The sequence below is a fragment of the Salvia splendens genome, chromosome 3 (genome assembly GCF_004379255.2).
Source record: "Salvia splendens isolate huo1 chromosome 3, SspV2, whole genome shotgun sequence".
In the NCBI taxonomy this organism is placed as follows: domain Eukaryota; kingdom Viridiplantae; phylum Streptophyta; class Magnoliopsida; order Lamiales; family Lamiaceae; genus Salvia; species Salvia splendens.
The window spans coordinates 44462402-44484599 of NC_056034.1; the positions used below are offsets into that span (position 1 = coordinate 44462402).

Below are 22198 nucleotides of genomic sequence, written 5' to 3' on the forward strand. Positions count from 1 at the left end.
GTACGCGACTACTTCTGCGATAACCCGGTTTGGGGAGATACGTACTTCCGTCGCCGTTTCCGCATGGGGAAACCTTTATTTCTCCACATCGCGAATATTTTGGCAGCCCGTGAAGAGTTCTTCCATGAAGGGTACGACGCGGTCGGCCGTCCCAGCCACACGACGCTGCAGAATGTACTGCAGCAATCCACCAGCTTGTGTGTTTTTTAATAAAGTGTGTTTGTTTTTTAATAAAGTGTGTTTATTTAAATTGAATTGGGTTGGAAATAAAAAAAATGAAATTGAATGAATAGTAATTTAAGGAACGGTTAAGGAACGGAGGGTTGCAGGTTCCGTTCCTTAGTTAAGGAATGGAGTAAAAAAGTACAGTGGGGCCCTCAAATAGTGGTTTAAGGAACGGTATAGGAACAACGTTGTGGATGGCCTTAGAGCGTCCACTATGGGACCGCCGCGCCTATAGCCCAAATGGGGCGGTCCCGGGGCGGCTTATAGTGAGGGAGATGTCCGTCCCCGGGGCAGACGAGGAGATGGGGGGCGGTAGGCGGCGGACGACGGATAGGTGAAACGAGAGCGAGGACGCGCCGGGCGTCCTTTCGCCTCGCCTATAGGCGCGCCGGCGGTCCTCGTCAAATTTTTAAATTTTTTTTTGAGGAAGAAGATAAAGAAGCATAATGGAGGGAGAAGAAGGGGGAAGAAGAGGATGAATAGGAACAACGATTGGTTTAGGTTTTCTTTTAATAGATTCGATGTATATTTAAATGAATACGAGTAGTACTAAGAAATACAACGAATATTCGATTTTTTTTTAATATTAGTTGTACTTTTGCAATACAACGAATATTCGGGTCCAATCACCTCGTTTTCTAATTATTTACATTGCGATAATTTTAATTATACTTAATTGAAACTAAAAACATTTTAAAATGAAAATTGATTATAAAATTTGGGGGCTATGAGAAGTGTCCACCATAGTATTAGTGGCGGAAACAAAATATTCCGACTGCCACGTCACTTCTTCCACATTTTGAAATTATCTGAAAAATATTTTTATCCAAACGGATTCCATGTTATCGATTAATCCGAATTGCGGACCAACCTATTATCGCCCTGTATAAAACAGGAAATAAAAAATTAAAATTTGGAAAACAATTGATATTCTCCCTCTAAGCAAACCCGTCCCACTATAAAATTACGCGGTTTCCTTAAAATTGCCCTCTCCTTTCTCTCTCTACTGTTCATCTCTCTCTCCTATCACCGAGTTTCAAACTTTCTCATCCAATCCTCGGCGATCTAGGGAGAGAGAGGGAGCTTAAGTGTGTGCATATACACCTATATGCACGTATATGCATATGTATACTTTCCATTGCACCTGAAATTTAGGGCATCACATTGTGCTCGCTGCTTGATTTGAGATACCAAAAGGAGAAATCCAAGTTAGATTTATGGATTTCCTCATTTCAACGGAAACGCGGTCGTTTGATTCTCTTTTATTCTCCGCGAGCAGAGCTTTATGCAGCCCTATTGCAATTTTTATTCAGATCCAGGTGAGCTACTACTGTTTTTTTGTTCAAGTTTTATTTGAAAATCTAAGGAAACAACTGTGACTGATTTTTTGAAGTATCGGAATGTGGATTATCTGTTCGTTTTGTACTCTGCTAGTGATTCTGGATCGGGAAATGTGTATTCATTGACATGGATTAATTTGAGCTAGTGTTTAACTAATTTTCTGCTTAAATGGTAGTACTAGAGCAGTTGTACTTCTTAAAACGAGTTCAAATTAGCTGGATTTTGAGATTAGAGACGTCAAAAGTTTTGTGTTAGTTTGTCTTGCAGGTTCCTGTGAAATGAATTGGTATGTTATCCAGGATTTATGCCAAATATTTCTAGAGGTAGATAGAGGCACATTGGTGCTGGATGCTTGATTTTATGGATTCGGAAGCAGACTTTTGCTTTTGCAAAAGTAGGTTTGCATTTGTAATCTTTACAGAAGCGCTCTGCCCTGTTCCCATGGGCAGAGTTCTCGCGTAGGTGATATGGTGATGATGCAGGGTTATACAATGTCGAAGACTAGTTTCTGATTATGTGAGACCTACTGTAACTGAAAGATTTTATCCTCCTTCAAAATTGGAGCTACAAGGCCGAAGGAGCTCGAGTTAATAGCTAGGATTTTACTTGGGATCCCATACTAAAAAGATTCACAATAATCACTATTAACAATGCTTGCAGCATGTTATAGTACTTATTTGTCAATCTGGGCGTGATTTATTCACTGTTTGAGTTTTAGACTTCTAGAATTGCAATGGTTTAGCTTTTAGTTGAAGACTTGGTTATTCAAAATACAATTGATTGAACATACTTATTCTGTGCATTTTGTTGAAACACTCTGTTATTATACCCTAGTTTTTCCAAAAAGGGAGCGGGAGTACATATTGTCTGTCCTTGTAATGTGTGTCAAATTTTGACATGAATTTTGTTGTATAATTCCCTTATTTGCTCTTTCTGCTTTAAATAAAATGTCAAATTGTTACTTAAGTTTCCTGGAGTCTGGCTTTGCATGGGATACAATGGGATAAATCAGTTCTTTTTTCCTTGCTTGTAGGGATTTTTCATTTGCTTAATGCTTGCCCTTGGCTGGGTTTTGGCTTCTTATGTCAGGTAATGAAAACCTTCGGACTGCAGTTACTCTACTGCTGATTTGAACTTTCATTGTTAGGCTCTTTTATAATGCTAACAGGAAATTTCTTGTTGCAGGAATAAAGAGATAAGAAAGATAAAAGAAAGCATGAAAAGTGGCAATCACTTTGCTTTTCTTTGCTATGATATTAATGAGCTCGAGCACTCTATTCAGGCCAACTTGCCAAGAGTTTCAGTTGTAATGCCTTTGAAGGGTTTCGGGGAACATAATCTGCATAACTGGAGAAGTCAGGTGAACTATCTTTAAAGCTCTTAACTCATCTTAGTAGGTGGTTTTAAACAATCTCATTGTATTTGCACATACTGGTAATAGTTGTTATCTGAAATTATGTAGAGGCAGTTACCATGAACTACTATAGTTAAGGTTAATGTTTTTGAATTATAATGGAACATTAAAGAAATAAGCAAGTGAATGAACTGAAGGCATGTATGGCCTAACAGTGCTTTCTGCTATTCTGACTGCTTCTATTCCCCGGTTCTTCTTAGGCACCCTATGGTGTTTTCTGTTAGTTATAACATAACTGAAAGATAGATACTCCCTCCATCCACAAAAAATAGTCCCATTTGTGGACGGCACAAGTTTTAATGAGAAATTGTTAAAGTAAGAGAGAAGGAGAAAATAAAGTAACAGAGATTGAGAGAAAAAGTGGGTAAAACATGAGGGAAAATTTCAATATTTAGAAATGAGACTATTTTTTGTGGACATCCCAAAATGACAAAATAGGACTATTTTTCGTGGACGGAGGGAGTATTTAAAAATAAGTTTTGGGCCATTGAAACTTTAGCTTATTAATTCTCTGAATTTTTAGCAACAGGGTTAGAAGTGTTGCTTTAATTTTTTTCTTTGGTTTATGGTATTACAGATTACAACTTTATATGGAGGGCCTGTGGAATTTCTTTTTGTAGTGGAAAGTGTGGAAGACCGTGCTTACCTTGCGGTCTCTCAACTACTAAAGAGCTATCAGGTCTGTGGCTCCCTTCCCTTATTGACATATAAGATTCACTTTCATCTTATTTATTTTCCTAACTGAGCATGTCAAGGCAACTTACTGAGTGGATGGATGCATTTTCTACCTGCGCTGTTTGGAAATGTATCTAGCGCATTTGCTTGTTTAAGATGACAAGTCGGGTTCTACAGTTTACTCAGTTTTTTAAAATTCAAGTGTAAATCTCAACGTGACAACATCTCTCTGTTCTATTATTTCCACCTTCCCATGATGTTTTGGTCATTTATGCAATTATGCTTTATACTACTTGAGGTTAAATTTCAACAATTTAGGGCATGGTCAACTTCTGATATTATTTGGTCTACATGTTCGGTATCAGTTGCAAGCAAAAATGACAATGATTGCAGAAATCAATATCTGCTTTATGTCAATATGCTTTGCCTTTAGTTTCTTATTTATTTGTTCAAAGCTGAATGACTACTTTTTGTAGATATTATATGTATTCAATGTGCGCAAAATATCATTCCTTAGATCTGTGCCTTTTCTTGTCTTCCTAAGATGGGCATATGCTTTTGATTTTTGACTTTTTATTCTTGTTCTCATTGAAGAAGTATCAGATGCATTTCCCTATACCTGATAGGTATTAATTATCCGCACTAGATATTCTGTATAAATTGATTTGTATATTCATTGCCTAGCCCTACAGTTTTAAATATATTTCTTACATTAAGATGCATGACCTTGCAGGATCACGTTGATGCCAAAATTGTTGTGGCTGGTCATTCAACAACTTGTAGTCAGAAGATTCATAATCAGTTGGTACATAATATTTCATTTGATTAGTGATTTTATGAACCCACATAATTTTATTCCTCGTGCTCTTAACTCAGACTTCAAAAAATGTCACTACAAGAATTTCAATGAACATTTGTTTTACAATGATAAAGTTTTCATGATCATTTTGATAAATAATCATCAGCATTAAACGGAAACCTTTCCAGGCAGCTTGTTGAAATTCTTTAGTTTTCAACTCCCTTTTTTGACAGACTTTCTTCGGCAACTTCTGAAAAAAAAGAAGAAATAACAAAAAACTGGATGTTGGTTTGTTCATACCCATTTTATAGATATTGCTGGGTCAGCATTCCATCAGTTAATGCTATTTACATTGTACAGTGTACATTTTACAGGTTGGAGTAGAGAATATGCATAAAGAGAGCAAGTATGTGTTGTTTCTAGATGATGATGTCAGGCTGCATCCTGGCTCAATTGGAGCCCTCACTGCTGAAATGATAAAGAACCCAGATGTATTTAATTCTACTCTATGTGCTTAATTTTTGGTTTTGTATCTCCTTTTGACTGATGCTGCTAATCCTCATTTGCTTAAATAACCTCTTTTGTTGTCTGGAAAATGTTCAGATATTTATTCAAACTGGATATCCTCTTGATTTACCATCAGGAAGTCTAGGAAGTTACTGCATATATGAATATCACATGGTACGTTAGCAATCCTCAGTGACTGCTTTCTAGTTCATACTGAATGCAGTTGTCTTTGGATTCTTTTCGTCTAGTTTGGTGATCATGTTAATTGGTTTTGATTTTTGACTAATTCTGTGCTGGTTGTAATATCTACTATGATTTACCATCAATAAAATATTCTGTTTCTGGTTGTGAGAAGAAAACGTTAACAATGATCTTCTTTGTAAATGTAGCCGTGTTCTATGGGATTTGCTACTGGAGGAAGAACATTCTTTTTGTGGGGAGGATGTATGATGGTGAGCATTTTAAGCCTTTTGAAAAATCAAATTATTACTCCGTTTCAAATAACTTACTAACTTGAGGTGCAGATGCATGCAGATGATTTCAGAACCAATCGGCATAATGTTGTCTCAGACCTTAAGGATGGTGGTTATTCAGATGACATGACTCTTGCCTCCATTGCAGGTGAGGTTACACATTTCATGTCCCTGAATCTTCAATTATCTTAATTTGAGTTTGTGGCTAAGCTTCATACTGTTTATAACTTTATACTCCCTCCGTCCCGGACTACTTGCACTTATTTCCTTTCTGGGCGTCCCAAGTTATTTGCACTCTTTCCATTTTTAGTAAAAATTATCACCTACAGCCGCAATTGTTGACTTTGCTATACACTCATTCCTTAATCTCCGTGCCGAAAAGGAAATGTGCGAGTAGTCCGGGACGGAGGGAGTATTTATTATCCTAGACAACTAAGCTATGCAATTTAGACTCTACTATTGAATGAATATATGTGCATTTGATTGAACTTTTGCAAGTTGACCTTTGAATTTAAAGGAAATTTTTTTGCTGATGTCTTATTCTATACAGGGGCACATAAGAGACTGATTACATCGCCACCAGTTGCTGTTTTCCCCCATCCACTTGGAAGTGATCTTAACTTTGGCAGGTTTGTTTTAACATTTCCAAAACTGAGAGAATATTGGTCATTAGGAAATGCGACTTTTAGCCTCAGTTGGTTTTATAACCATCTATATCTGTAGGTACTGGAATTATTTGAGAAAACAAACATTTGTTTTGGAATCGTACGCGACCAAAATCAACTGGGTTATGAATCGTGCACTATTTTCTGTCCACTGCTACTTATCATGGGGATTTGTCGCTCCTTTCATCATGTCTGGGATACATTTGGCAGCAGCTCTGAGATTTCACTCCAATGGGTATTCATTTGACGAAGCTGTTTTGCCATCTACTGGTGAGTATACATGTCATTCGTCAGTAAATCAGATACAAGGTGCTTAGTGAAAGTCAAAGGCCAGAGGCCGATAGTTATGTATTTATCCAAACAACACTTATAATACATATAGCATCAATGCATTGGTTGTGGAGAAGTTTGATAGAAGTCTTCTGCTAAGTTGGCACTTAAGTTAGTTGTTAATCTTGTTGCTGTTTTCGTTTTCCAGGATTGTTGCTTGCGGGTTGCCTTGCTACATGCACAACTATCGAACTTCTTTCCATGTGGAACTTGACTAGAATAGAGGTGCAGCTTTGCAACTTATTATCCCCAGAGGCTCCACCACTATCACTTGCTTCCTACAACTGGTGTCTCGTAAGTCCATCTCTTCATTCATGGTTTTACCGTAGATAGCTTTGTGCAACTGGAATAACCGCTCGATTCTGATTGGAGCAGGTATTTATCGCAATGCTGGTGGACAATTTTCTCTACCCTATATCTGCATTCCGATCACATTTTAGCCAGTCTATCAACTGGTCAGGCATACGCTACCACTTGAAGGACGGGAAGATAAGCAAGGTATTGTTAGTTTAGACAGACCACCTTGTATTAGAAAATTCATCCTAAACTTGCAGCGTGTTTGTGATGCAGATCGACAGAAGCAAGGATAAGGGGCCTAAGTTTACGGATTTAGGAGGGAAGCATTTGTATGGGAAGAAAGGAGCTCAAAACAATTCTTCTTTTTTGGTATGTTTGTCCAGGACACTTGCTCACTGGAGGCAGCCCAAGAAATATGATGTATAGACTCACCTGACTGCTCTTAAATTATTGAATTCTATTACACAACTTTAGACTTTGGATGATTTGTTACTTTTTAGATTAGTCCAATCGATTGATTCTTGAGTTTGGTAAATGATTCTTGTAATTGTATTCATGTTGTGCAACCTGGTAATATTTTTTATTCGTTCAAAATTTCAAATACTCTAGTGGAGTATAACATATTGCATTTTTTATTGGCATGAATATTAGTAATAGTTCTTTGTGGAAGGTGTTTATGCGTATTTTGTTGGTGCAATACTGAAGCAGAGAGTGCAAGTGTAAAACACATTTATGTCGGTATTTAGTACTCCCCCGTCTCCAAACAGTAGTGTTTTTATTCTATTTCGGTTTGTTCTCCAAAGTTAGTTCACTCTAGTTGTTGACAAATTTGTCTTTGTTAAAATGTAGGTTTTATTTTCCATAAATAAATCTTGAATCATTTTTCATTGTTTTTTCAATTTTGGATAAAAATCTGTGCCATAATCAAAATCACTATTTTTATGGGACGGTGGGGGTATAACTTCGTAAGAGATGTCTAATTACATCAATACTAAGTATCACTTCTCATTAGATGTCAAATCCTAGGGGTATATTGAAATGGAGTTTTTTAAGGAAATTACTTGGAATCACTTCTTAATAGATGTCAAAAAAGGAACCTTTCCTCTCCCCAGCCATTCCGGGTTAAGAAGATGTGAAAGAGCGTTTATCTCTATAAGAATGGTCCGTTCCGAGGTGTAAAGTAGGAGAGAAGGGATGTCAGAATTGGGGTTTTGAATAAGACGACCTTTTTATTTTTCATTTTATTCGTTGAAAAAGTAATAAGAATGAGAGGTGTTGAGCTTTTTATCATCCTGGCGTCGAGCTATTTTTCCGAGGGGTATATTGAAATGGAGTTTTTTAAGGAAATTACTTGGAATCACTTCTTAATAGATGTCCAATCGAAGATGTGTATTGAAATGAAGTTTATGTGGAAATTTCTTGGAGTCAGTGGTGAATGAATGATATCAAGGTATGTAAATTACAATGGTCCCGCAACTTTCACCGAAAGTTTTTGGTCCCTCATCAAATAGAAAATCGCATCTACACTTAATCTTTATTGAATCACTTTAATTGGGCAACTGAAAAATAGTCATACACATTAAATTAGCCATGGTGTAGGCGGCGCACACTTGTTCGTATGTTACAATCTCATTCTTATCGACGGCGTACAGAGGAGAGTCTGGAATCACATGCGCGCCATAGAAAGAGAGACAATGTGGAATATATATATAGGCACAACATCTCAAATTCAATGCGATGCGCGTTGTGTTGCTTTGAGCTGATATATGCATGCATGCATGTATGTATGTATCTATCTACCTAATACGGTGTAAGGGCTATATGACATAGAGTCCTAGAGGGGTTTAATGCATCGACCACTTTTTATTCTCAAACATGCATGCTACTATTTCTATTGTTTTTCCTAAAATAGTATTGGACCGAATTACCAATTACCCATCCAACTAATTCGTCCAATAACTTCCCAAATCAAAAATGCGATCTCTGTATTGCTATTAAGCGGTTGTGTAGATAACACAAAATGTAATTAAAAAAAATAGAAAAAGTAGAATGGCAGAGTCTCTTGCAAATGTGTTTCTGGAAACTTGAAGAAACTAAGTTTTTGGTTAGTGTGGGCGGTGATGTTAACAAAGTGAAAGGCGATTTGGAAAGCATACATGCGTTGTTGATGAAAGCAGACAAAGAGAGACGCGATTCTCCAACTCTAAAGAGTTATATTTCCCAACTCAAAGATGTTGCTTTCAAAGCTGAGAATCTTCTTGAAAAGTACGCCGTTGAAGTTCAATCCAAAAGAGGGTTGAGAAGCCTCAAGGACAAATTTCAAAGGTACATTTGCATCATGAGTGAGTGTTACAGTGTCCACGAGGTTGGGAATGAGGCTCGCCACCTTAGCCGACCTCACTAACAAGTTAGCGTCGGAGTTAGGACAAGAATGCTCATCTCTTACGAAGCAGGACCGACAGACGTATGCTCATGAGGTTGAGCCTCATTTCGTGGGGATGGAGAAAGACATCGAGGTGAAGGATGATAAAAGGCAGCGAATAGTGAAGATATACGGGATGGGTGGTCTCGGAAAAACCACTCTTGCGAGAATGGTTTACAACCACAGCGACCTCCAGTCTTATGCTCGAGTATGGGTTTTCATCACCCAACAGTTTGAACCATAAGTCTGTTTTGGGCAATATTTTGAAACAACTTGACAGCAAGACAGAGGTTAAAGGCATGGAAGTTGATGAATTGGTGAATAGAATTTAGAGTTCATCACTGGAAAGGAAATGTGTGATTGTGATAGATGATATATGGGAAGATGATCATTGGGAGATCATAAAGAAAGCTCTTCCGATGAATTGTAATGTGATTCTCACCACTCGTTATGAGAATATTGCTAATCAACAATCCGAATGGAATTTCTAACCGAAGATGAAGGATGGGCTTTACTTCAAAAAGTAGGAAACTATTCTCCAGGTCAGTTTTTAATTTTTGCAGTTTCTCAAATTTAAGACTCTTTCTTTTGTGATTTATTTCGTCTAAATAAAGCATGCTGAATATGTTTGGTTGGTTAATGTTTTCATTGTGTTATTCTTAAAAAATTGAATACATGCATAATATTATTATGTATATTATGGTAGTTGACGCAGATGTAAAATCATTTGAAGAGATTGGAATAGAGATTGTGAGAAATTGTGAAATGTTACCACTATCAATTTGTGTTATTGGAGGAATTTTGCGCCAAAAAGAACACACTTTACACGAATGGAGTAAGGTAAATAGGAGCATAGAATTGTTGTTGACACATGGAGAAGGTATTACAGACTACAAAAGAGTAAAACAAGTGCTAGAGTTGAGCTATGATGCATTACCGTATTACTTGAAACCATGCTTCCTCTTTCTAGCATGTTTTCCTGAGGATGAATTGATATCAACAGAGAAATTGTATTTATTGTGGATGGCGGAAGGCTTCATTTTACACCAAGATAAAGGACCTAACGAGACTCTAAGAGATGTAGCCCAAAGATATCTAAGTGAGCTTGCTATGAGGTGTATGGTTCAACTGAATGAAGCTGAGATCTACACTCCGCGTGATAAGTTTGATTCGTGTAGGATTCATGATTTAATGCATGTTCTCTGCTCTGAAAAAGCTGAAAAAGAAACCTTTCTGAAGCGCATCGATGCTTCCAAATATCTGAATGATTACGTGTTAGCACTACCTCCATCCGTTGGCAATTCCGTAAGCAGATTAGCCATCACTCGTGAACACAATGCGTATATATCAAGTGTGAAGGGGTTAGAGGAAGTTAAAGATCTTAGATCCTTCATGCTTCTTCACAAGAGGGATTATTGTTATGAATCCATTAAGTTGGAAGAGAGTACGATTGACTTTGAGATGTCGCAATGCTTGAGGATATTTGTGGCAAAAACGTTACCGAGGAAGGTGGGTGAACTGATTCATTTAAGGTACTTGAGTTTGAAGTGGTCTAATGTGGGAAAGCTACCAAAGTGTGTATGCAGCATGCCATACTTGCAAACCTTAGATTTGCGAGTATTCTTTTTGCATGTCATTAGATTGCCAAATGTTATTTGGAAGATGAAAAAGCTAAAGCATTTGTTTCTCAATGAAATAAAAGTGATTGGAGGTGGGAAACTAAGATTAGATGGGCTAGATGAGTTGGAGACATTAGTTGAGATCAGAAGTGAGACTGCTCGCATCGCAGATATCCCCAAATTGACCAGCCTACAGACATTGAGTGTTAAAGTTCGTGATGATTGTGATGTGGATAACATGTCAATTTTGTTGAGTAACAAAAATAGACAATTACGTGAGACTTGTGTTGAGGTTGAGTCATGTGATTTAAGTTGGGAGAAAGGTATGGAGTTTTTAAGTGATGGGTTGACGTCTCCTTCGTTGGTTAGTTTGTGTATCAAAGAATGCAAAATCAGTGGATGTTTTCCATACTACACACAAGGGATGTGTCAGAATTTAGTAAAGTTGTCACTTAACGACCAGGAGGTTAAGGTAGACATGATGGAGTTTGGCAAGTATCCCATGTTGCAATCTCTCTCGTTGTGCGGAGTCAAGATGACAGGGACACTAATTTGCCAGTCAAAGTCATTCCCACAACTCAAGGAGCTTCATCTTTCCTCCTTGTCCGCTTTAAAGGAATGGGAAGTTGAAGAAAGAGCAATGGCGAAACTTGTCGATCCATTCGTGCAGCAATTTGAAGAAGGTTCCAGAAGGTTTGAGATCCATCTCCACTCTTCGAGAGATGGTTATCGGGCAAATGCCAATAGAGAAAGTCAGAGAACAAGCTTATTTCCCATTTGTCAAGATTGAGAGGTAATCAATTTGCAAGCACAGATTATGTATATACAGGGAGGTAAATTGTTTCTGTTTTGTATTTTAGTACTCCTATATAACTAATTTCTATACACCTTACTTGTGCTATTTCTATTTAGATATCCCTGGGATAGGGATAGGGATAGTTCTCAAGATTGATGCGCATGGTAACGACGAAGATGTTCGATGCAAAGGTTGTTTCTCTTCTGTATTTTCTAGCATAATTAGCAGATCAATCAAGAATCAATGAGTTAGCAATTAGATAAATGTAAAATAGGGAATAATATCTATCCTTGTTTCTTTTGTATTTTCTAGTATATAACTAACTTGTGCTACATTTTGCTCAATGAATAATGAGACTTTCTGTATTTTGTTTATGTACTCCATATCAGCCACTGAAAGGGGAGATTCAAGCTGTGGCTGCAACACAACGCAACTTCGTCCTATCACGTAAATGTCAAGATCATGTGTAATTTTCCTTGTTTATATTTTATCATTGTTTCGGATTATTTTATTAAGTTTCAATTGAGTCGAACTACAATTATAAGCTTCGTCCGGTTTTCTTTGTCGGTTCTTGATACGGGTCCCCCAATAACACCTCCGGTGCTGGAGGATACGGCAAGTCAGGAGCAGGAGACAGAGTCCGAGGCAACTCCAGCGATAAGCATTCGAGAGAAGGGGGATTCGGCTGAGAACATTGAGGCCGCGAGACAAGTTAAAGCCGCCGAGCAAGTTCCAGAATTAGATGAGCGAGAGTTTTATTTTGTTTAGTTAATTCAGCTATTGTTTTTTTTGAATATTTTAGTTTATGTTGAACTCTATTTAAATTATTGCTGAGTCGGGCCTTAATTATAAGCCCCGTTTGGGTTTTCTTTGCGGTTCTTTCCCGAATGCCTAAGTTACGAACCGCCCTAGGGTCCTTAGTCTTAAATAGGGTATTTCATTTACCAATTACGCCTAATGAATGAAATATTTTCCCTAAACATATCTTGTGCCACAAGAATTATTTTCGATTCCTTTGCTGCTGATACGAAGCATATTTCCTATTCTTTACCCCGTATTTCATGTTAATTGTAACTCACCAAGTCGTGCTTTGAGTGTAGTTTCGGGTGTTAGAAGTTGGAAGTTCGTCAGAAATGCATAGCTGAGATTCCAGAGAGTTCGCCCGGTCGGGCGTTTTGAAGTTGCTAAACGCCCGGTCGGGCGTTTTCATTTGTGCATGCGGAGTCCAGAAAGTTCGCTCGAGCGGGCGTTTTGATATCACCTAAACGCATGCGGAGTCCAGAAAGTTTGCCCGGTCGGGCGTTTTGATATCACCTAAACGCCCGGTCGGGCGTTTTCCGCGAGGTATCCAGAAGCAGTTCGCCCGGTCGGGCGATTGTCTCTTCTAATTTCGCCCGGTCGGGCGTTTTGGAGCAGCAACCGCCAAACATCGGTTTACTCGGCAGTTGAAGAATTAAAAGGGAAAGAAAAACACAAAAAGAGGGGGAGACGAGAGAGGAGAAAAGGAGGAGGAGGAGGAGGAGAGGAAGATTGGAGGTGCAAACATTCAACTTCCATCATCCCGGAGGACGATCTACACATCAATTTCATAAGTTCTTTGGTTCTTGTTTATTGATTGTGAATGTGTAACTAAACTCCTACGTTGCTCCTAATTAGTGAAAGATGTGAATTAAGTTTGGATTCTATGGATTAATATTAATTTATGATCTTTTCTACAATGCTTTTTACATTGAATTATAATTCCGGCCTGATTTATGATTCAATCTTGTCTTTTAGCCAATGTCTCTTTAACTTGGTTAAAAGGTGGAAACGTAGATAAAGAGTTTGAGATTCATATCGTGTTCAACATATGAATCTTTGATAAGTTAATTACATGTCGTTACAATAATCGTTGGATATTTACTATGCTTCTGTAGGAATGTTTAATTGATTTTGTAAGTGAATCATGTACGTTGGAACCCAGAAGTTGGATTAGAGCTTACTATGCGTCTGTAGGAGTGATAATCTGATGAGTACGAATTTGATCTTAGTGTTCAACAAGGTTAAATTCAAGCATCTATGAACATGTTCAGTGTGAGTAGAATGAACGAGATTATTATAACTTTCATTTGATTGATCTTTAATCCTTAGGTTAATCAGTCCGTTAAGTTAATTCACATCTGGAGCATATTAGGATCAACGTTCTCTATCTCTTGAGTTTCTCCATTTTCGCACTTTAGTTTGTAAATTTAGTTTATTAATCTTGTCAATTCTCGTTAAATAACCTACGCTTCCCTGTGGCTCGACACTCGAAGTACTACAATCGACTCTGTACTCTTGCAGATAGATTGTAATATTAGAGCTATTTTATTAAACTTGTGTGTTCTAAATCCATTAATATAAAAGCTCGAAAATTACACATCAAGTTTTGGCGCCGTTGCCGGGGAATACAAGTGTATATTCACACAAGTTAAATTAATTAACTCTAATATTACAACAATACTGCAAGAATACAGTGTCGATTGTAATACTTTGAGTGTCGATCCACAGGGAAGGAATTGATTATTTAATTCTACAACAAAGAAAAGACAAACTAAAAGATGATTTGTTTTGAAGATTTTGATTTCCAAAAGTTGATGACAAAGAACAATTACAAGTTAACTAAGGAAAACTTTTCAAATAGGAAAGAGACGTCACTCCAAGTTGCTCACGAGGCTTGTATTATTCTACACCTTTAATAAGGAAACATACGAAGGGGTTAAAACATCAACCTAATCACGTACACTGAACATGTTTGTGACGTATAATCCACAGTCAGCTGAACACTTGTTCCATGAATTAATTTTCAAAGATATTAAATTCCTGCAGAAGCGCGGGAATAAAAGATCTTCTACTATAATCTCCTACTTAATCCACTATCAAATTATCCTCTGAACAATTCTAATTCGATAACAATCCAACAATCAATCATTCCTAAACTATGTTAAAGAGACAATAGCATAAGATATAACATCACTATATTATTATCCAAAAACATAGTGAATAGATATTGAGCACATTGTTGGACACCACATATGAAATCAACGGTGTAAAAACATCCATACAAGCCTAGATTACAACTTGGAGCAACAATAGGAGCTTAGCCTAAACACATGGTGAATATGCAATACAAAACCGTAGGGTTCAAGCTCTCGTTGAGTGGAGTTAGGATGTGGAGTCGGATCGTCGGAAAGTTGGCCGGAACTTCTTCCTCTCTTCTTCCTCCTCTCTTTTCTCCTTTCTCTCTGTAAAAAATCGTCCCCCTCTTTTGATCTTTTCCTCTTTTTTTATTTTCTAAACTGCCGAGTAACTGCCTAGAATTGTTTGAGACTCCGAACGCCCGACCGAGCAAAATTAGAAGGGCCAATCGCCCGATCGGGCGAAAGGCTTCTGCATGGCTTCGCGGGAAACGCCCGACCGGGCGTTTAGGTGATATCAAAACGCCCGGTCGAGCGAACTTTCTGGACTCCGCATGCACAAATGACCCGACCGGGCGTTTAGGTGATATCAAAACGCCCGCTCAAGCGAACTTTCTGGACTCCGCATGCACAAATGAAAACGCCCGACCGGGCGTTTAGCAACTTCAAAACGCCCGACCGGGCGAACTCTCTGGAATCTCAGCTATGCATTTCCGACGAACTTCCAACTTCTAACACCCGAAACTACACTCAAAGCACGACTTGGTGAGTTACAATTAACATGAAATACGGGGTAAAGAATAGGAAATATGCTTCGCATCAGCTGCGAAGTGGAAAATGTCCACAATTCAGCAAAATTCGTGACCAATCCTTCGAGGTTGTCGAGGGGTTGATCGCTCTTCCTTGCGATAAGAGAGATAACTGAATCGTTGCGGAGAACGTCCGTAACAGTTCTTTTCCAGATTTGTATTAATAGAGTCGAACCTCATAGGGTCTACTAGATAACTATATATAAAGGTCATTCTAATCGCATAAGAAAGGAAATGTCACTTTCTCTAACCCTACCCCATCTTTTCTTGTACGACTTTTAGTTATCTCTTTTGTTAAATATATATCACAATTTGATGTTGGTTGATGTATTTTGTGTGACCAATGAAAACTGTAATTTATATATATATGCATATTCCAACTAAGATTTGAAATAAAGCAGGAACGTATAGTTCCACAAGGATTGTAGTTAATAGGTGCGTTTATGCACATTTCATTGCGTAAATATGCCTAATTTAGATTATCGTATATTCATAATAGATATAAAAATAAAAAATAAAAAACGCTACTAGCAGTTGACATGCATATTACTCCTATCATTGTTTCTCAAAATCTTCAAACTAAAATCACTAAGAGCATCCACAACCGTGCTCTTGCCAGCGGTACGGTTGTGGGCCCGACCCCACTTTTTCTGCCTGCTTTCTGGCAAGAGCACAACACCCACAGCTGTGCTCTTCCGCAAGGACGGACACAATTAATTTAAAATTCAATTACACAAAAACATTTCCATAATACTAAAATTCATTAAATAACCATAATAAATATTATAAATTACAAATAAAATAAAAAAGACATAATTAAAATCCTAAAAATTAAAAATTGCATAATTAAAATCCTAAAAATTAAAAATTACATAATTAAAATACTAAAAATTAAAAATTACATAATTAAACTCTTAAAAATTAAAAATTACATGATTATTGGCTAATATTACCCGAGGAAGACTACACATCCGGCGACACCAACCCTAATTATTTTTTGAGACCCAATATCATGTCCTCGTGCGTTTGAAGTTGCATGGGGGTCATAGTTGACCTATCGACCATATTGAGTTGGACCAAAAGGGCCCAAAATGAGTTGTTCGGGGGTGGAGGTGGAACATAGGTGCGGGTTCGGGGGCGGGGGCCGATGGAGTCGCGGAGCACCGGCGGTCGGACGCCGCCTTCTTTCTTTCTTGTGGTCGGCGTTGGGAACCGCTTGGTCTGGCGTCGGGGCTACCCAAGTTAGCTCCGGCGAGTTGGCTAACCACTTCTTCGGAGCCGGAGTCGGATAGGGATACCGACCTTGACAGTTTGGAGGAGCCGCTCGAGGAGGATGCTACGCCTCCCATATACCTCGGGTGGAACCGCGTTTCCCGCCAAACGTTGAGGTACTTGAACGACTTACCGTTCAAGGATTGGTAGGGGCTCAGCGCGGCAGTGATGATATCGACCTCGCTCCGGCCGCTCCCGGCATTCCGCGACTCCTGGAGGAAATAGCCATTGAACTTGTCAATTTCTTCGTTGGCTCGGCCGATGCAGTTGCGCATCATACTCTCGTTGCGCTCGATCGTTCCCGGCGGCCGGTTTGCATTGTACCGGCGAGAGACGCGCCACCAAAAGTGATCGCCGGATTGGTTCGTGCCAACCGCCGCATCTTCGGAGATTTCAAAGTATGCCTTGAACAATTTATCCATCTCTGCCGGAGTGTACGGTGTTCGGACACCGCTACGAGTAGGAGCCAGCGGAGTTTGGGAGGGGGCGGTCGGCCTAGGCTCCGGTGTCCACCCGTATCGCCATTCGGAGGCACCTTGGTCGTCTATTGGGTATGGCCGGTAGCCACCCGGAACGGCCGAATCTTGAGTGAGAGGAGGGGCCGAATATTTCGTTTCCGGACTAGGAAACGGCTGTGCACCAAACCATTCGGGGTTCCAACCGTGAGAGGGCGGGTTGTCATCGCCTTGGCCGGACATTGTTAGGGTATGAGAGAATGAAGATGAAAATGGATATGCGAGAATGAAGATGAGAATGGATATTGGAGAATGAAGATGAGAATTGTGTAGTTTGATGTGAATTTTTGGGTGTGAAAGTGGGGGTATTTATAGATGAAAGTGTGTATTTTTGGGGGGGGGGGAAAAATAATAAAAAAGTGTAAAAAACGGTAATAAACGGTTATAATTTATTTGGGAAGTGAATTTTTTTTATTTTTTATCGGTTTTTTAATTAAAAACCGATTTAAAATTTAAAAAAAAACATTTAAAGGCAACGGCTATGCCGTTGCCCAATCACCGCGCGACACGTCAGCTGCTTGCTGGCGCGGCGCGAGCGCAGCGGCGGCGAGACACATCCGTTCCAGCGGCGTGAACGGCGGTGGCGACGGCTGCCACCGTTGCAGATGCTCTAAGCTCAGCAACTTTAGATGGAAAACTATTCTGAAATGAGGGTATGCATTCTTAAGAATTTCTATCCACTAACCTGCACAAGAAATATGATGTATTTCAGTTTGTCCTCCAAAATTAGTTCACTCTAGTTGTTGACAAATTTTACTTTGTTAAAATGTGGGTTTTAGTTTCCTCTAACAAATCTTGAATTATTATTTTTATTCTTTTTTCTATTTTAAAATTAACATCCATGTCATTATCAAAGTCACTCTATTTTTATAGGATGGGGCTGGTGTGAGTATACCTTTATGGTATTTTCTACCAATAACTCTTATTATAAATGTATAATGGAGTGATTGTGTGAATACTTTAGGTAACATAATTGAAGTTTAGTACCTCTTAGTGGATTAAACATCATGGTTTGTTACAATCATTGGAGTCTACATCTCGTATCACAAACATTGATTACATGATTTAAATTAAAATTCTATTTTGGATTCTAAACCTTTTATTGCGAAGTAGGACCGACACCACGGAGATAGTTCACATGATAATTGATAATTTACGACAGACACCAGTAATAAACAGATACAAGACATAGCAAACGATTGGCTAGAATTGATGCATTTGGTGAAGAGAAATGATTCTAAACTATAGACATGTCTTGTCACATTCGATAGTCACTAGCTCTGTTTCCCTGTTGAATTCTGGATATTATTTAATATCCAAGACCCCATTAATAACATCTTCTTTTGGCTTGTTTTGTAAGATTATGTGAATAATTCTTACAAACGTTGTAACCATATTCATCAATTTTAAATTTAATACTCTATTTGTTCTAAGCAGTGGAGTTATTTTATCATTTTGGTACATTCCATAATAGTGTAGTCATTTCTTTTTTTTTTGAAAAAAAAGCGGGCAAAGCCCGAAAACATAGGCAAAATCAACGAAAATAGCAACTGTCATGTAGCATCCAGCTATGGAGCCCTGACGGAGGGGCCTCGAGCTCATGAACACCTCTATGATAAGAATAAGCATAATGAGATAAAAATTAACATCAAAGTTCCCGTCTCGATGCACATGTTGCAGAGCCACAAAATCGAAATCCTAGAGTAACCCACGAACCCTCTTCACTATAGAGCGACAATTGATTGAAGTTTCAAACATTTCCTCTTTTAGTGAAAGTCAACACATTTCTTGTCACTTACTTTACTCTCTCTTACTTTATTCTCGTTTCATATCTCTACCTTTTCCATTTCCTACTTTATTCTTCCTTTACTTTACTCACTTAACACAATTTTTCTTAAATCGCGTGCCGAAAAGAAACGTCTCAACTACTATGGAACGGAGGGAGTATATTTTTCGGTCGCTCGACATGATAATGTGACAAAAACATTTCTTCTACATTACTTTATTTTTTCTTCTCGATCTCTCTACAATTTTTTTCTTTCCTAGTTTATTATTCATTTACTTAATTCAATTAATATAATATTTTTTAAATCTTGTAAAAAAAAGAAACATCTTACTACATTGGAGGCGAGGAAATACTATTTTCATGACACTAAATAGATTTTTTTAATCATAAGGTGTTGTATACTTCTTTTTATGCAAACAACAAAATGTTCAAATCCCTTGAAATTGGCAAAATTTTGACAAAATTTTGGTACTCTCCTCCTTTCAATTAAGTAGTGTCAAAATATTTGGGTTCTAAGATTAAAAAATTGTGTTGAAAAGTAGGAGATAGAAATAAAGTATGAAAAAGAAAGAGAGAGTAAAGTAAGTGATAAAATAAAGTAAGAATTATTGGATATTTTATTTTTTGTCAAAAAAAGGAAATGACTCAACTTAATTGAGACGGACAGAGTCTTTTTCATGAACTTTAAATTTGGTAAGAGTATAAAATAGCAGAAACTTTACTTTTCATTTGTTATTTATCACGGCAGGTCAAACACCATATTGACTAACTTACATGCATTTTTCTATGTACAACTGAATCAATGAGTGACTTTTTATTTGATTTTTTTTGTCCTAGTTATGACGAAGTTAAAAAGTGATCTAATATCATAAGCTTGTCACAGTTTTTCACTTAGAATAAGTTTTTCATGCTAATTATCTCTAGTTGGATAGGTTTAGAAAATAAATAAGAAATGTAAAGTTTGCCTCTATAAGAAAGGGTTGCCTCCAACCGGAACCAAGCCACCACCAACATTCTCAACTCTCCTTTTGTGTGACTAAAACAATGCGCTCCGCCGCCGCTATGCCGCTCATCATCGTCTTGCTCGTCGCCCTCTACTCCATTGCATCTCCCAATGTAAGTATCTTTTTTCTCCGCTGGCTCAAGCATTTTATCACACAATCTATTCTTATGTTTTGAACGCAGGTAGCAGCCGCCGGAGAATTACGCCAAAGGGTTACGCAATGCGTTACTGGACGAAGCATATCTCCAATGATTTGCCCCCACCGGAGTTCCTGTTCAACAAAGCGTCGCCGCTGAGCGCCGCCTTCTCGAAGCTCGCCGATCAGAGCTGGATTTCTTCTCATCTCCCCGAGTTCTGCTCGAAGGCCAACCTCCTCTGTTTCCCCGACAAAGCCAACTACGCCACGGAGGATCGCGTAAGGAGGGACCATATCGGAAACAAATACTACGCCACGGAGGATCGCGTAAGGAGGGACCGTATCGGAAACAAATACTACGCCACTGAGGAGAACGTGGTTGCATCAAGTGGCAAAAAGGTAAATAAATGGGTGGTTGAGCCAGGGAGGTTCTTCAGAGAGTCCGTGCTGAAGGCTGGTGCCATCATGCCTATGCCAGACATCCGCGATAAAATGCCCAAAAGGTCCTTTTTACCCCGCCTCATTGTCTCCAAATTGCCCTTCTCCACCTCCAAGCTGGCAGACCTAAGGAGGGTCTTCCACGCTGTCGACGACTCGGGCAGCATGGCCAAAATGCTGACCGATTCGCTGGAAGAGTGCGAGCGCGCCCCCAGCCCCGGCGAGGCGAAGCGGTGCGTGGCCTCAATCGAGGACATGATCGACTTCGCCACGTCGGTGCTGGGTCCGAACGTCGCGGCGCTGACGACGGAGAGCGCCCGGGGGTATAATGGGGAGATCAGGATTGGAAAAGTCAAAGCGGTCAACGGCGGGAGATTGACAAAATCAGTGACGTGTCACCAGAGCTTGTTTCCGTACATGCTTTACTATTGCCACTCCGTCCCAAAAGTCCGGGTCTACGAAGCGGATATCCTGGATCCGAAATCCGAGTCGAGGATCAACCGTGGCGTCGCCATCTGCCACGTCGACACGTCCTCATGGAGCCCGGGTCATGAAGCCTTCGTCTCATTGGGGTCGGGCCCCGGGAAGATAGCGGTGTGCCACTGGGTGTACGAGAACGGTTTGACATGGGCGATAGCGGATTGACCCGTGTTCGAATTTGGATTCGGGTTAGAGTTGGACCAGTTATGTTATGGAAAGGGTGAACCACTGGTTCGACCATGTTATAATTGAACCCATTCTATATTAAGCCTAAGTTATTTATTTATTTTCAATGTTGAATAGTTGATTAATTCAATGTTCCATGTTAATTATATAAATGCGGTATGCCTCCTTTCCTTTCCTATTTTCCTTATGTGCTGTGATTTTACAAATTGTAGCAAACTTTTGTATAAGAACCCAAATTCACTTTTGTAAAACACATTTATATCGGTATTTAGGGCACCCGCAACGCTGTGCCATTGCGGTTCCTATGCCGTTCCGGCGGAACGGTTCCGCGGCGGCACGCGTTGCGGGGTGCGTTCCGTCGCCGTTCCGTGCCGTCGCCATTCCTATGCCGTGCCGCATTCCGTTCCGGAGGAACGCGGAACGGAACGTTCCGCCACGCGCCGAGGCGACGTGGCGGCCTCCCATTCGACGCGTGAAGCCCACTCGCTGCCCCGCGAGTGGGCTTCGTCCGGTGACGCAATAATTAATTTTTTTTTTAAATTCGAATTTAAAAAAAAAAAAAAATTTGCAACGGTAATGAGACCGTTTTTTTATATCCGTTTTTTATTTTTTTTTTTAATTTTTATTTTATTTATTTACTCTATAAAACTCCTATTTCATACTCATTTCAATCACAAACACACATCTATTCCTATCTATTTCCACCCCAATTTTCATCTCAAATCAACTATATTTTCCTTCTCCCAAATTTAATCAAACTAATGGATCCTTATGAACAAATGCGTCAAATATTGGAACAATCACTTGAAGAAGATCGACGACGGGAGGCGAAAGAAGCCGCGCCACCCCAACGACGCTCCCGTACATACATCCATCGTAACCGGGAGGAAGCCGCCGCAAGGTTAGTACTCGACTACTTCTGCGATAACCCGGTTTGGGGAGATACGTACTTCCGTCGCCGTTTCCGCATGGGGAAACCGTTATTTCTCCACATCGCGAATACTTTGGCAGCCCGGGAAGAGTTCTTCCAGGAAGGGTTCGACGCGGTCGGCCGTCCCAGCCACACGACGCTGC

The 22198-nt window shown here is 39.3% G+C and overlaps 3 protein-coding genes across 3 annotated transcripts; all 3 read left to right on the plus strand.

Moving 5' to 3' along the window:
* Positions 1-1181: 1181 nt before the first annotated feature.
* On the plus strand, positions 1182-7327 carry LOC121796319. Its single transcript, XM_042195153.1, has 14 exons — positions 1182-1544; positions 2600-2655; positions 2752-2926; positions 3558-3659; positions 4389-4460; positions 4829-4945; positions 5058-5135; positions 5351-5413; positions 5486-5582; positions 5985-6063; positions 6158-6369; positions 6578-6723; positions 6805-6927; positions 7000-7327. Exons 1-14 carry the CDS (start codon positions 1443-1445, stop codon positions 7150-7152), a joined length of 1575 nt encoding a protein of 524 aa, XP_042051087.1. The 5' UTR covers positions 1182-1442; the 3' UTR covers positions 7153-7327.
* A 2844-nt stretch (positions 7328-10171) lies between these two features.
* LOC121797078 (probable disease resistance protein RXW24L) lies at positions 10172-11557 on the plus strand. Its single transcript, XM_042195811.1, has one exon. It carries the CDS (start codon positions 10172-10174, stop codon positions 11555-11557), a length of 1386 nt encoding a protein of 461 aa, XP_042051745.1.
* An 8158-nt stretch (positions 11558-19715) lies between these two features.
* Positions 19716-21231, plus strand: LOC121796350 (polygalacturonase-1 non-catalytic subunit beta-like). The gene is made up of 2 exons (XM_042195200.1): positions 19716-19997; positions 20067-21231. Exon 2 carries the CDS (start codon positions 20105-20107, stop codon positions 21101-21103), a length of 999 nt encoding a protein of 332 aa, XP_042051134.1. The 5' UTR covers positions 19716-19997; positions 20067-20104; the 3' UTR covers positions 21104-21231.
* The last annotated feature ends 967 nt before the right edge of the window (positions 21232-22198 follow it).